The sequence below is a fragment of the Coregonus clupeaformis genome, chromosome 12 (assembly GCF_020615455.1).
Source record: "Coregonus clupeaformis isolate EN_2021a chromosome 12, ASM2061545v1, whole genome shotgun sequence".
In the NCBI taxonomy this organism is placed as follows: domain Eukaryota; kingdom Metazoa; phylum Chordata; class Actinopteri; order Salmoniformes; family Salmonidae; genus Coregonus; species Coregonus clupeaformis.
The window spans coordinates 43,008,843-43,022,423 of NC_059203.1; the positions used below are offsets into that span (position 1 = coordinate 43,008,843).

The 13,581-nt window shown below is 39.5% G+C and overlaps 1 protein-coding gene across 2 annotated transcripts; it reads left to right on the plus strand.

The window, feature by feature from the left end:
- On the plus strand, positions 1 to 9,307 carry tfe3b (transcription factor binding to IGHM enhancer 3b). Of its 2 annotated transcripts, XM_041892478.1 has the most exons (10): positions 1 to 81; positions 432 to 524; positions 1,450 to 1,661; positions 1,822 to 2,046; positions 2,720 to 2,815; positions 4,548 to 4,659; positions 4,888 to 4,938; positions 5,075 to 5,150; positions 5,335 to 5,482; positions 7,979 to 9,307. In XM_041892478.1, exons 3-10 carry the CDS (start codon positions 1,470 to 1,472, stop codon positions 8,429 to 8,431), a joined length of 1,353 nt encoding a protein of 450 aa, XP_041748412.1. In that variant the 5' UTR covers positions 1 to 81; positions 432 to 524; positions 1,450 to 1,469; the 3' UTR covers positions 8,432 to 9,307. The 2 variants fall into 2 exon arrangements, with proteins under 2 accessions (XP_041748412.1, XP_041748413.1); XM_041892479.1 differs by lacking the exon at positions 432 to 524.
- The last annotated feature ends 4,274 nt before the right edge of the window (positions 9,308 to 13,581 follow it).

The window sequence follows — 13,581 nt, forward strand, 5'->3', positions numbered from 1 at the left end:
AAAAAAACTTCCTGCTAACGTTGGCTACTGCTGCTCTCACACAGGTGGCTCGTACTCTGAAATAGTTGAACTAAAGTAAAGGTATGTTTTTGTCTTCTTTATAAAAGCGTTGAAGTGGTAACCCAATTGTGTTATAGTGGCCACACTGACCAACTTGTCTTGTTTGTTGTCCAACACGTTGGAAGCGTAGCTGTTTTCTCCGTAACGTTAGCAGCTAGCTAATTTAGCTAACTAGCTAGTATGTCCACACATTATTTTTTACATAACAGTCGTCATTATTGTGTAACTTTAGCTAACTAACGTCGTTATGACCTAGCTATCCACTGCCTGTCATGGAAAATGAGTAAACAAACAGTGAAATGTACAGGCTTTAATCTGGTTAACAGTTAGGGTGAATTCAATTCAGTCAATGCAAGTGCTTTCCAATACAGATCGTTATTCTTGAACTGGACTCAACATGCTGGTAAACAGCAGAGAGGAAGCGAGAGGCCCAACTCGTCGGAGAATCTGTCTCCCTCCAGCAGGTGGCGTTTTTCCGTTGTTTCGCCCACCAAGGAAGTTGTTTTTGTATGGAGGTCAATGAGTGTCCAATTTGGTCAATTTGGTCAACAAAAAAATGAATGGCTTATTTGCTACGTGTTGTTTATTTGGTCGAATAGAAGTTTCGTAATGTTTAAGTTGTTACGAGTGTACTGATATAAGTAAGACACATGAAATTCGGCAACTTTGAGAAAAACACTTATATCGGAGTTGTCTCGAGATGGCTATTCATATTGATGTCATGAGGATAGTGCCATATGGTACAGATTATTTTATGGGACAATATACAAACGTTTTGAGAGAGATCATTTGAAAAATACAGTTTTATTGAGTAAATGTATTAATTGGTTTCTTTTCATTTTGATAAGTGACGAAAATGTAATTAATTTAACGTTATTTGTTGATGTTGTGTCATTAGATGTGGGGTGGGGTTGTGCGAAATTCTTATGGAAAAAATGCTGTCCCCAGAAATTCTGACTGGAAAAAATGGGGTCCCCGCTGAAAAAGTTTGAATACCACTGCTCTGGGTGCATGTATCTGGAGCCAAAAGGGGTAGACTGAAGTAAAGCCCATAAATTCAGTCATTGGTCAGAAAGAGCTAGAGTAAGCCCGCTTACCATATGAGACCCTGCACCAATGACTGCATGCCCTACACAGAGGGGTAGTTATACCACAAAGCAGGATCAATGAAAGGAGCCCAGCAAGTGAGAATGTTGAACAAAATCCCATTTCAACTTATTCTGCTGGTTCATCTGGGTGTTGGAAATATAATCTTGTTCAGTAGTCTGACTTCCAGGGCTTGTTATCTGAGGATGAGGTAGGCCTATACAGCCAGGCCATATAAAAGCCAGAGCATATTGTACATGTATATATTCTTCCCTCTCTTTTCCCTGGCCTGTTTGATTGTAGGCGTACAACCCAACTGAGCCATGTCATCACGCGTGCTGCTTCGGCAGCAGCTGATGCGGGAACAAGCCCAGGAACAAGAGAGACGGGAGGCCCAGCAGCAGGCCTCTGTGGCTCAGCTCAGGGCAACTGACTCCACCCCTGCAATCTCTGTCACTCTGCCCCCAATGGCTGCTCGCCCTCCGCCCACACAGGTGCCCGTGGAGGTGTTGAAGGTGAGACTCCACTTCTAAAGGCTTCTCTCCAGAGGAACTACACTAGCATGGCATGCCGCATCATGAAATGGCAGCTTATAACCTCCATACTGAATTGGCATGTTACAAGCTGCATTCTTAGTTGGCTGTTTGACTGACGTTCTTTATTTAAATCTGTTAGGTGCAGACCCATCTGGAGAACCCCACCAAGTATCACATCCAGCAGTCTCAGAGGCAGCAGGTGAAGCAGTATCTCTCCACCACCCTCGGCGATAAGGTGGCACCTCAGACCCCGGGTGTGTCTCCCTTGCCACTGTCTAGCTCTGCCCCTGAGATGGCTCCCACAGCCCTCAGTGCTCCAAACAGCTCAATGGCTTTACTCAACCTGGGATCCAACAAAGAGGAGGTATGTGGTATGACTGAAGACCTCATTACACTGCAATACACCCCTCACATTGGCTTGTTGTCTTAAGTGGGATGGTATCATGCTACAGTTTGTATGGACCTACTGCCTTTTGCGGCAGGCAACAAATTAGTTACAAATCTGAACTCCCACAATTTACAGACATTTTGTTTAGTCTAAATGGAATAAAGCTATGGGAAGTCCATGGATAAAGCGCACAATTGAACGGCTTCTCATTGTCTATTCCCAGACATATTTTCCATGAAAGTTTAGGTTGAAGGCCTAACCTACTGGTCACTTATTTCTAATTACTTTTTGTTCTGTAATGACATGCTTGAGATGTCTCAACAAGGATGCATGCCTCTTGCCATGTTGCCCTTGTTGGCTTAGTGGTACAGTCTGCTGTTAAATACTACACTGGCAGCTTAATGATATCTGTACCTCTCTTACACACATGCCTTTGCTTTTTAAATCATTCTTCATTAGGGCAAGATAATTACTTGCTTTGTGTCAGTGTACCTCCCCTATATACATTTCAAGTAAGTAATGTAATACAGTTAAATTCAAGCTGTCCTTTAACTTTCCACGGTAAAAAAATAAATATTTTATTAGGTGTTCTATTAATGTAAAGCTAAGTTATTCTATGCATTGATTGGGTGTGTGTGTATCTTTCCAGATAGATGGCGTAATTGACGACATCATCAGCCTTGAATCAAGTTTCAATGATGACTTCATGACGTTAATTGACTTGGGTCTACAGCTGCCTAGTACGGTATGTGGAAATGTGTATTTGTGCATTGCACTTGGGCTAATCCAAAAAGGGACAAGGTTAAACAAAATGTATGGATCTGTCAAATTAGTGACCATTATGCAGTGAAATTAAATTAACAAATAGCCTATCATTCTTGGAATTATCTTGCTATATCTGTTTTGTCTTGGTTTAAATTCTGAAACTGGAATTCAGTGGTGCTGAAGGAGTAAACATACACTTCTGGCACTTAACTAAGACTAGTCAGGCCAGTGTTGTGTGGGTGGGGTAGCAACAAGGGGAAATGGGAGAGGAGGACAAAGAATGCAGGGCATGGCAGTATGTGAAGTTGGAATGGTGGACAATGCAGAGGGTTAACAAAATATGTTTTTAAACAGTCGAGTTGCTTCAGGAACATGCAAAGAAAAGAAAGAATATTGAGGTAAATCAATCGTGTTGTTTGGTAGTACAAGACAAAGTGGCCTTGTTAAGGGGAATAGACATTTAGCAATTTCTCTCACATTTATAAGGATTTATAGCCTACCTCAACACCTGTCAGATTTGTTTCAAATTCAAATGCGTTAATGCTTTTGGAGAACTTTCCCTTAATTGAAGGTTCTACAAGGTATTAGACCTGTAATAAATTGTGATGACTTGCTTGAAATGATATTACATATAAGCCAGCCAACCTGTAATATGGTAATTTAGTATCCTTGTGTACAATCATTGAAGGTCAAATATAATACAGCACTACAGTGTAGCCTATCTTATAAATGTTCTACTTCTATCAGGATAGTTCTTACGAGAGATGTTAGTACATACAATTGTACTTTTTTTTCTTTTCGGATTTATTGGAAATATAGGTTGTTGAATTCCCATAATCAAATTGTATTTGTCACATACACAGTTTACATCAGGTATAAAAGGTGCAGTGAAATGCCTCAACAATGCTGTACATTAGTCAATAACAATAATAACAAAGAGTCAAGTAAAAAATAACAAGTAATAGAAGTAATAAGAGAGGTAGTATGCATAGTAATAATGGACTGTATTACACTGTATTTACAAATATAAAGTGGGTAGTGACTTGATCACACAGTGGAATAAATATTATATAATAGTGGGGTGGCAGGTAGCCTAGCGGTTAAGCTCGTTGGCCCAGTAACCGGAATGTCGCTGGTTCGAATTTCCGAGCCAACTAAGTGAAAAATCTGACTGTGCCCTTGAGCAAGGCACTTAACCCTAATTGCTCCTGTAAGTCGCTCTGGATAAGAGCGTCTGCTAAATGACTCAAATGTAACAATAGAACAGCAGCGTTGAGTGTGTGTTTGTGTGGGTAGTCAGTGCAAAAAATCTCTAAGGTGCAAATAGTCTAAGGTTCAGGTATGTTCAGGGAGACCACTAGAGTTCGCTGTTCCGCAGTCTGATGGCCTGGTGGTGGTAGCTGTCTCGGAGTCTGCTCCTGTACTCCCTGTACACGACTGCGTGGCCACGCACGACTCCAACACCATCATTAAGTTTGCCGACGACACGACCGTGGTGGGCCTGATCGCCAACGGCTACGAGACAGCCTGTTTTGAAAGTTATACCAGTTAAATGAGTATTCTGATACATGTAGAACAAGAAAAGACAATAGAAAATATATTGAGTTGAATTTTTATGTTTCATTAGTTTCTCCAGTAAGCTTGTCCAGGTTGTCAGTGTCAAACTTTGTTTGCTTTGATATTAATGCAGTGGTTTCCCATGTCTCTTACAGCTCCCCGGTAACCTCCTGGATGTATACCATAGTCCTGGAATGGCAGCACCTACCCTCACTGTCAGCAACTCCTGCCCTGCAGATCTGACCAGTATTAAAAGGGAATACTCTGGTATGGCTTTGTTCCTTTCCCTGTACTAGGCCCATGATCCTCACTGTCCACTTCCTCCTTATTTTATATAGCTCTGGAGATAATATATTATTTTTTTGGATTATAAACTTCTTATGTGATGTCCTATGTAACTTTCCATTTTGTTGAATTGTAACTTGTAAATTGTAAGAATGTATTTTTAGATTGCACAGCAGCACCTCTAAAGTATATGTTATGTTCAATATGCAGATACCAAAGCGCTGGTGAAAGAAAGACAGAAGAAAGACAACCATAACCTCAGTGAGTCATACCTTTTACATTTTTGCTCACTTCTGTATTGTTCTTTACCCACTATGATGCTAGACAGCGCTTGTTCCTCTTGGAGTGGCAGTGAGTTTCATTTCTAAATCTCTTTCTCCATGGTTTCTCTTGACAGTTGAGAGGAGGCGGAGGTTTAACATCAATGACCGCATAACGGAGCTGGGGTCCATAATACCAAAGTCAAGTGATCCGTGAGTTTGTCATTATTTTTCTCTTATTCAGGACATTTACTTTGGATGACTTAATCAGTTGTGGTATTGACACAAATGAAATCTCAATCAGATTTTCAATTTTGGGAATGAAAAGCAATATTCAATTTGTATCAGATTTTATATTCCTCTCTAACAACCTTCTCTATTTCTCTCATGGCTGTAGGGAGATGCGCTGGAATAAGGGCACCATTCTGAAGACCTCGGTGGACTACATCAGGAAGCTGCAGAAGGAGCAGCAGAGAGCCAAGGAGGTAGAGATGCGTCAGAAGAAGCTGGAACATGCTAACCACAGCTTGATGCTGCGCATCCAGGTTAGTTATTGGACATACAGTACCTTCAGAAAGTATTCACACCTCTTGACTTTTCCACATTTTGTTGTTACAGCCTGAATTTAAAATGGATTAAATTGAGATTTTTTTGTCACTGGCCTACACACAATAACCCATAATGTCAAAGTGGAATTATGTTTTTCAGAATGTTTACTAATTAAAAACGAAAAGCTGAAATGTCTTGAGTCAATAAGTAATATAAGCAAGCCTAAATGAGTTCAGGAGTACAAATTTGCTTAACAACTCACATAATAAGTTGCATGGACTCCCTCTGTGTAAAATAATAGTGTTTAACATGATTTCTGAATGACTACCTCATCTCTGTACCCCACACATACAATTATCTGTAAGGTCCCTGAGTCGAGCAGTGAATTTCAAACACAGATTCAACCACAAAGACCAGGGAGGTTTTCCAATGCCTCACAAAGAAGGGCACCTATTGGTGGATGGGTAAAAATAAAAAAGCAGACCTTGAATATCCCTTTCAGCATTGTGAAGTTATTAATTACACTTTGGATGATGTATCAGTACACCCAGTCACTACAAAGATACAGACGTCCTTCCTAACTCAGTTGCTGCAGAGGAAGGAAACCGCTCAGGGATTTCACCATGAGGCCAATGGTGACTTTAAAACCGTTAGAGTTTAATGACTGTGATAGAACTGAGGATGGATCAACAACATTGTAGTTACTCCACAATACTAACCTAATTGACAGAGTGAAAAGAAAGCCTGTACAGAATAAAACATATTCCAAAACAAGCATCCTGTTTGTTTTAAGGCGCTAAAGTAAATTAACTTTGTCCTGAATATAAATTTTTATGTTTGGGGCAAATCCAACACAACACAACACATCACGGAGTACCACTCTTCATATTTTCAAGCATGGTGGTGGCTGCATCATGTTATGGGAATGCTTGTCATCGGCAAGGAAGTATGTTAGAATAAGAAGAAACGTAATAAAGCTAAGCACAGGCAAAATCCTAGAGGAAAACCTGGTTGTCTGCTTTCCAACAGACACTGGGAGACATTCACCTTTCAGCAGGACAATAACGTAAAACACAAGGCCAAACCTACACTAGAGTTGCTTACCAAGACCACATTGAATGTTCATGAGTGACCTAGTTACAGTTTTGACTTAAAGCAGCTTGAAAATCTATGGCAAGACTTGAAAATAGCTGTTTAACAATGATCAACAACCAACTTGACAGAGCTTGAAGAATTTTAAAATGAATAATGTGCAAATATTGTACAATCCAGGTGTGCAAAGCTCGTAGACTTACCCAGAAAGACTCACATCTGTAATCACTGCCAAATGTGATTCTTCAAAAAAATATTGTAACCACACTTTTTTTTCATTCCACACCGTTCACGAAAATGTATCGCTCCTACAGACTGTGTCACGTGGCCTTGGCTTGCTATATAAAGCAGGCAGACAGACAGAGGCATTCCGTTACTGTTTGATTTAATGTTAGAATGGGCAGAACTAGCGACTTTGAGCGTGATGTGATAGTCGGTGCCAGGCACACCGGATCCAGTATCTCAGAAACGGCTTCCTTCCTGGGTTTTTCACTCACGACAGTGTCTAGGGTTTACCGAGAATGGTGCAGCAAACAAAAAACATCCAGTCAGCGGCAGTACTGTGGGCAAAACAGATTGTTGATGAGAGAGGTCGAAGGAGAATGGCAAGAATCGTGCAAGCTAACAGGCGTGCCACAAACAGACAAATAACGGCGCAGTACAACAGTGGTGTGCAGAATGCATCTCGGAACGCACAACTCGTAGATCCTTGTCACGGATGGGCTGTTGCAGTAGACGACCACACCGTGTTCCACTCCTATCAGCTAAAAACAAGAAGAAGTGGGCGCGCGATCACCAACACTGGACAATTGAGGAGTGGAAAAACATTGCCTGGTCCGACGAATCCCGGTTGCGTCATGCTGATGGCAGAGTCAGGATTTGGCAGAAGCAGTATGAGTCCATGGACCCATCCGGCCTGGTGTCAACGGGACAGGCTGGTGGCGGTGGTGTACTGTTGTGTGGAATGTTTTCCTCGCACAATTTAGGTCCCTTGATACCGATTGAGCAACGATTGAACGCCATTCCCCGAAAAATTCAGGCTGTTCTGGAGGCAAAGGGTCCAACCTGGTACTATATGGGTGTACCTAATAAACTGGCCACTGAGTGTATATTCCTTTTATTTTTCATATTTTTATTTTTACAAATGTTTTTAAAAAATCTGCCACTGACATTAGAGTATATTGTGTAGATCGTTGACAAAATAATTAAATTTTAAATCAATTTTAATCCCACTTTGTAACACAACAAAATGTGGAAAAGGTCAAGGGGTGTGAATACTTTCTGAAGGCACTGTAGTTGTCATGAATATAAGGAGAAAAATTATAGAAATGTTATCATACAATATATTTAGTGATTAGTCACAATGTTCCCTTATTTCCTTTTATTGTTCTTATGTGAAGGAGTTGGAGATGCAGGCTCGGCTCCATGGCCTCTCCAGCCCGGTGTCCCATGGCCTGAGTTCAGACCCCTCCCTCCTCCAGCAGCAGCACCTTCAGCAGGGAGACCATACACTGGGGCCCAGCACTGGAGAGGCCTGCTCCCAAACCTTTCTCAGCCTCGGGGCCGCAGCCATGGCACAGCCTGTCCCTACCTCCTTCCTCTCCCCACCCTCCTCTGACTCCCCGGTGGGTGTGACCATAAGCAGCCCCCTGGACCTGGGCAGTCTGAGCTTCCCTGAGCTGGATGACCCCTCCAATGCTGGGCTGTACCTAGACGTGGGGTTGGGGGACATCCTCATGGACGAGGAGTGCACACTGTCCCCAGAGAGGATGGACCCGCTGTTTTTCGTGTCACCAGGTGCCTCAAAGACCAGCAGTCGTAGGAGCAGCTTCAGCATGGAGGAGGACTTGTAGCGGGGTCATACTGGGGTCAAAGTGGTAGAGAGAGACCAGGGAGTTGGGGAATGAGAGGGTTGGGGAAAGAAGGAGGAGCACTGGAAAATAAGAGCTAGAACATATGGGACTGGACTCTGCTTTAAAACAAACAGCCAACCGTTTCACAAAAAATTACTTTGATCTGAATCATGCGTTGGTACAAAATAAATTGCAATCTTTTCCTCCCTTACCAAGTTAATATTGGTCCCTGATCTTAGAACCCCCCCCCCCTTTCAGTACACCATCAATGATGAATACAATGATTTTCAAATGGAACATAGTAAAATGAGGATTTGGATATGGACATAGATTTTTATTTTGAAAACCTTTTCTTGCAAGGCTCAACTCAACCAAGATTTCCCTGCACATAAATTAAAGAGGAAACATTGGTGGTTTAGTCAAGTACAGTGTTTTATTGTAGAGTATATACATTGTGCACTTTAACTTTTGTGGGAAGAAAGCAGTGAGGTTCTTGTCTATTTAGTGAAATTGGCATGAACTACATAACGGGTGCTCTATTGAATTTAGATATGTTTTAACTGGCTTGAAAATCAGGGTTTGTACACTTAAAGTGCACAAGTGAATGTGTTTTACACATCTCATGTTTGTCTAACAAAAATGTACCAAAGGGATATTTTATTAAATATATGGCACATGGTTTGTGATAAAAAATAAATATTTGACCTATAAAAACAAAAATGTATATATATATATTTACTGTATCTTACATTTTAAAATATTTGTGAACTTTCAAAACATGTTTGTTGCACCTTTTCCTGTTGTTTATGCATTTTAAAAAGCTTTTGTCTGTTGAATGGCTATACAGCCAGAATGTAACTCAACAAGACAAAGATAGAAGTAAAGCAAAAGCTGCTGCAGCTAGTCAGCCAAAGTAGACCACCTTTCACAGAATGATCATAGATTTAAGTCATTATATGTGTGCATTATATATATATTATTTTTTTGTCAATGAAAGTATAGCTTTAATGTATGGCAATAATCTCAAACACTGCATACTGTGTGTGTTGTAAAAACGTGCTGGGCTATGTAGTATATTTCTTAGACGATCATATGGTCACTTGTGATGATATGATAATATGAATAAGATTTATATAGTGATTTTCCAAGGCCTAGTCACATAGACTTGACCTCTAGCTCTAGACATACAGTTACCTTTTTCTGGGTCATCTAATCTGAAAATGTGTATGGTGATGGGACTGTCTAACATTCCATGTTTTTCCCAGAGACTGAAATCCGTGCATGGTTAGTGTGTATCACTCCTCTAGCCATCAGTCTTTCTTTCATTTGTATTGACAAGCTTTTCAAAGAAAAGTACATTCATTAACAGTATATGTTAGGGATCTGTTTACACGTCTGGAACTCTGTTTTTCTATGTATTGTCATTGATGCTTCTCACTGTTGAAACATTTGTGCCTTTACTCCATGTCAAGGAAGATAGGTGCAGAGTGTACTCTCCTAAAAAATGAGAAATGTTTGAGACATGAACTCAAAAAACAATGCAATATGTCTGATTATCTAAATGTTTTTTTTTTTATGCAGTCTAGTGTTGCTTGGACTGTGGCTGTGGTTTGATATGAGATCCTCTATTTTGAATCATTTAGAAAAATATATATTGCTGTTCTGATTTTCAGTTATGGTTCTGCGTTTACTGGAACACAAACCTTTAACAGCTTTAAAGGGAATGTATTGTTGTTGGTTACTTTAGAATTATATTTGAATGTGTATTGAATTACTTGCTTTTTCTATACTCAGCAATATTAAGCAATCTGTCAATCTTTACTATTTTCTGGTATGTTTTATTTTAAACCAAATAAAAATGTGGAAAAAACTTTTGCCTATATTGTATGCTTTTCACTGCAGTGATGAAATTACAATATCTTGCTTTGTCTATTTGATCATGATATTTCACAATGGACAAAGTAAAGGGTTTTCAGAGTGCAATGTGTCTCAATGGTTGGGCTTCATTGTTATAAACACACTCCCCTTGCATACCCACTGCTTTCTCAGACTGGTATTTGGTATTGTATTAGGATCCCCATTAGCTACTGCTAAAGCAGCATCTACTCTTCCTGCGGTCCACACAAGACATGAGATAATACATAACATTAATAGACAAGTATACCACAAGGACAATATATTTGAAAATGTCTACATTGATCAGTCCAACATTTCTTTTTAATTCAGTCATGGAAATAATTGTATTTCCTATTACTACGACATTTACGGTTTCTATGCCTTTAGTTTTCCATGTGGGCCAATTTATCAGTCAATTCTGAAACGCTATCCAAGGATTGTTCCATAGGGGTTTGTTTTTAGGGAGTGATATTGGTTCTTGTAGAATACGTTTCATTTTCTTCCATTTTATAGTGTTCTTAATTATGAAGTTGTTAAAGTTCTTAGCTCCATCCTTTGAAAACAGACACGTGAAAAGATTCTGAGGATGACCATGCGCATCTTCAATATGTACCCATTGTTCCTCTTTAGTGCATTTAACTATATGTCGCAAGTAAAAGCCTTGGGTGGCAAGTTTATACAATTCAAAATCTGGAAGGTTAAAACCACCCTCAGATTTAAGGACATGTACAACTTTCCTATTTGTTCTATGAGTTCTATTTGCCCATATGAAGTCTTATGGCAGTGTATACTTTTTTAAAGCATGTCTTTGGTGGGTTAATTGGTATTACGGAAAATAAATATAACATTTTTGGAGCCATGGCATTCTAAAGAGGTTTAAAATATACACAAGATTTCCCTGTAAAATTTATGGGGAGATTGTTCCATTTCATAAGATCTGCTTTCATGTTGTTGAGTAACGGAATGAAGTTATCTTTATATATTTGTTATCACTTATCAAGCATTCTAAGTAATTAATATTTTTTGTGGTCCACTTAAAGGATTGTTGTAGATCATGAGTTATTTTTTTTTTTTTATTGCAATTATTTCCATTTTTTTTCACGTAACTTTCAGAAAATATTTTTAACAAGGGGTGCATTGAGTTTTCAATATTAGTCAGGTATATCAGGAGATCGTCAGCAAATAAGTTTAGTTTATATACATTTTTATCAATACTGATACCTGTTACGTTTGGGTCCTGTCTTATTCTTTCTGCAAGCGGTTCAATTGCCAGTGCAAACAGCAGGGGGGCGAGAGGACATCCCTGTCTCGTGCCCCTTTCTAAAACAATTTAATCAAATCATGTATTTGTGTATATTTTTGCTTTATGATCTTTATATAACATTAATATGAAATGTGTTATTTCAGCTGGAAAGTTGAATGCTTCCAAAGTTTTGAATAGAAAAGGCCACTCAAAGGGCCTCCTGAGTGGCGCAGCGGTCTAAGGCACTGCATCGCAGTGTTGTGGCGTCACTACAGCCTGGGGCTCGATCCCAGGCTGTGTCATTACCGGTCGTGATCGGGAGTCCCATAGGGCGGCGCACAATTGGCCCAGCGTGGGGAGGGTTTGTCCGGGGGACCTTTACTTGGCTCATCGCGCTCTAGCGACTCCTTGTGGCGGGCTGGGCGCCTGCAGGCTGACGTCGGTCATCAGTTGAGCGGTGTTCCTCCGACACATTGGTGCTTCTGGGTTAAGCGAGCGGGTGTTAAGAAGCGCGGTTTGGCGGGTCATGCTTCGGAGGATGCATGACTCGACCCTCGCCTCTCCCGAGCCCGTTGGGGAGTTGCAGCGATGAGACATGATCGTAATCATGAAATTGGGGAGAAAAAAGGGGTAAAAATTACACTAAAATTATAAATAAAATAAAAGGCCACTCAAGACGGTCAAAAGCCTTTTCAGTATCAACAGCCATTATTGACAAATCTACATCTTGTTTTTTAGCTTATTGTATTATACTGAAATAGACACATACAAATACAAGAACCTCTTTTTAATAAACCCTGTTTTGGTAAGACTGGTAAGTCTGGTAAGACTTTTGCCATTCTGTTGCTTATGAGTTTTGTTATTCTTTTATTGTTGCAATTTATTAAATGTAGGGGTCTGTTATCGACAGGGGACTCTCCAGATTTTCCTGGTTTTAATATAACTGAAATAACTGGAACTCGGAAGCACTGAATTGAGTGACGTGTGTTGTCATTTGAATAAATAGGGGAGCTACTTTGTCCCAGAATATCAATTTTTTTAAATGGGAAAGCCATCCATCCCTGGTGATTGTCTCCGCACAAATGTTTTAACATTGTCTAATATTTCTTCTTGGGTGATTTCCATGTTTAGTGATTATTTTTAATCTGCTGATCGTTGTTTCAGGGTTATGGAGTTTAAGAAGGCTGTAAGATCAGTCCAACTGTTATTTAATTCTGATTTATATAGATTTTCATAAAGATTTTAAAGTTGTTATTAATAGCGTTGTTGTTTTTAATTAAAGCATTTGTATCCTTATCTTTTAAAATGATAACTGGTTTGGCGTGTATTCATTTTGTGAGGACTGCGAGGTGTTTACTAGGTTTATTTGCCATGAAATAGTATGCTTTATTTGAGTTTAACCTGTAGTTGTTGGCTCTCTTCAAAAGTAAAAAGTCATATTCCTGCTTAAGTTCAGAAATTGTATTATCTTCTTTACCTTGTAAACATTTTTATGGGCTTTTTCTAAGATAGTGATTTCTTTTTCATTTTAAACTCAGATGTAACTTTAGCTGAGTATGATATTATCATTCCCCTACTGTACGCCTTAAAAGCATCCCAAATGATGTCAGGGGTCGGCTTTTCTCTGTCCTCTTATGTCTACATTTGTAATGGTAAAGGTCTTTATTTTTCATTTAACTATTTAATGCATTTCAGATCTTGAAGATGATCTCTGTTCATTCTCCATATTCTGTCACTAAGTGTATTTTCTGTTGGTGTAATTAAGCATGATACAGGAGAATGATCTGATATCACTATATCATGGATTTTAGATTTTTGGAAATTGTATTTTTGGAAATAAAAATGTAGTAAATTCTTGAATAGGTTTTCTTACTCTGAGTAGTCTTTTGTAGTTGGGAATAATAATCTACAGGTGTCCTGTAAAATATTTGTAGAAATTAAAATTGTCAGCCTTTTTGAAGGCTCCTCGGATTTTCCTTTTTTTATTGCTATGTCTTTCTAACTTGCTGAA

Bases quoted from the DNA above. Each gene is read 5' to 3' on its own strand.
- tfe3b (XM_041892478.1), top strand. From the start codon at position 1,470: ATGTCATCACGCGTGCTGCTTCGGCAGCAGCTGATGCGGGAACAAGCC. The intron at 2,047-2,719 runs GTATGTGGTATG...GTATCTTTCCAG, and splicing joins TGGGATCCAACAAAGAGGAG to ATAGATGGCGTAATTGACGA. The intron at 4,939-5,074 runs GTGAGTCATACC...TTCTCTTGACAG, and splicing joins GAAAGACAACCATAACCTCA to TTGAGAGGAGGCGGAGGTTT.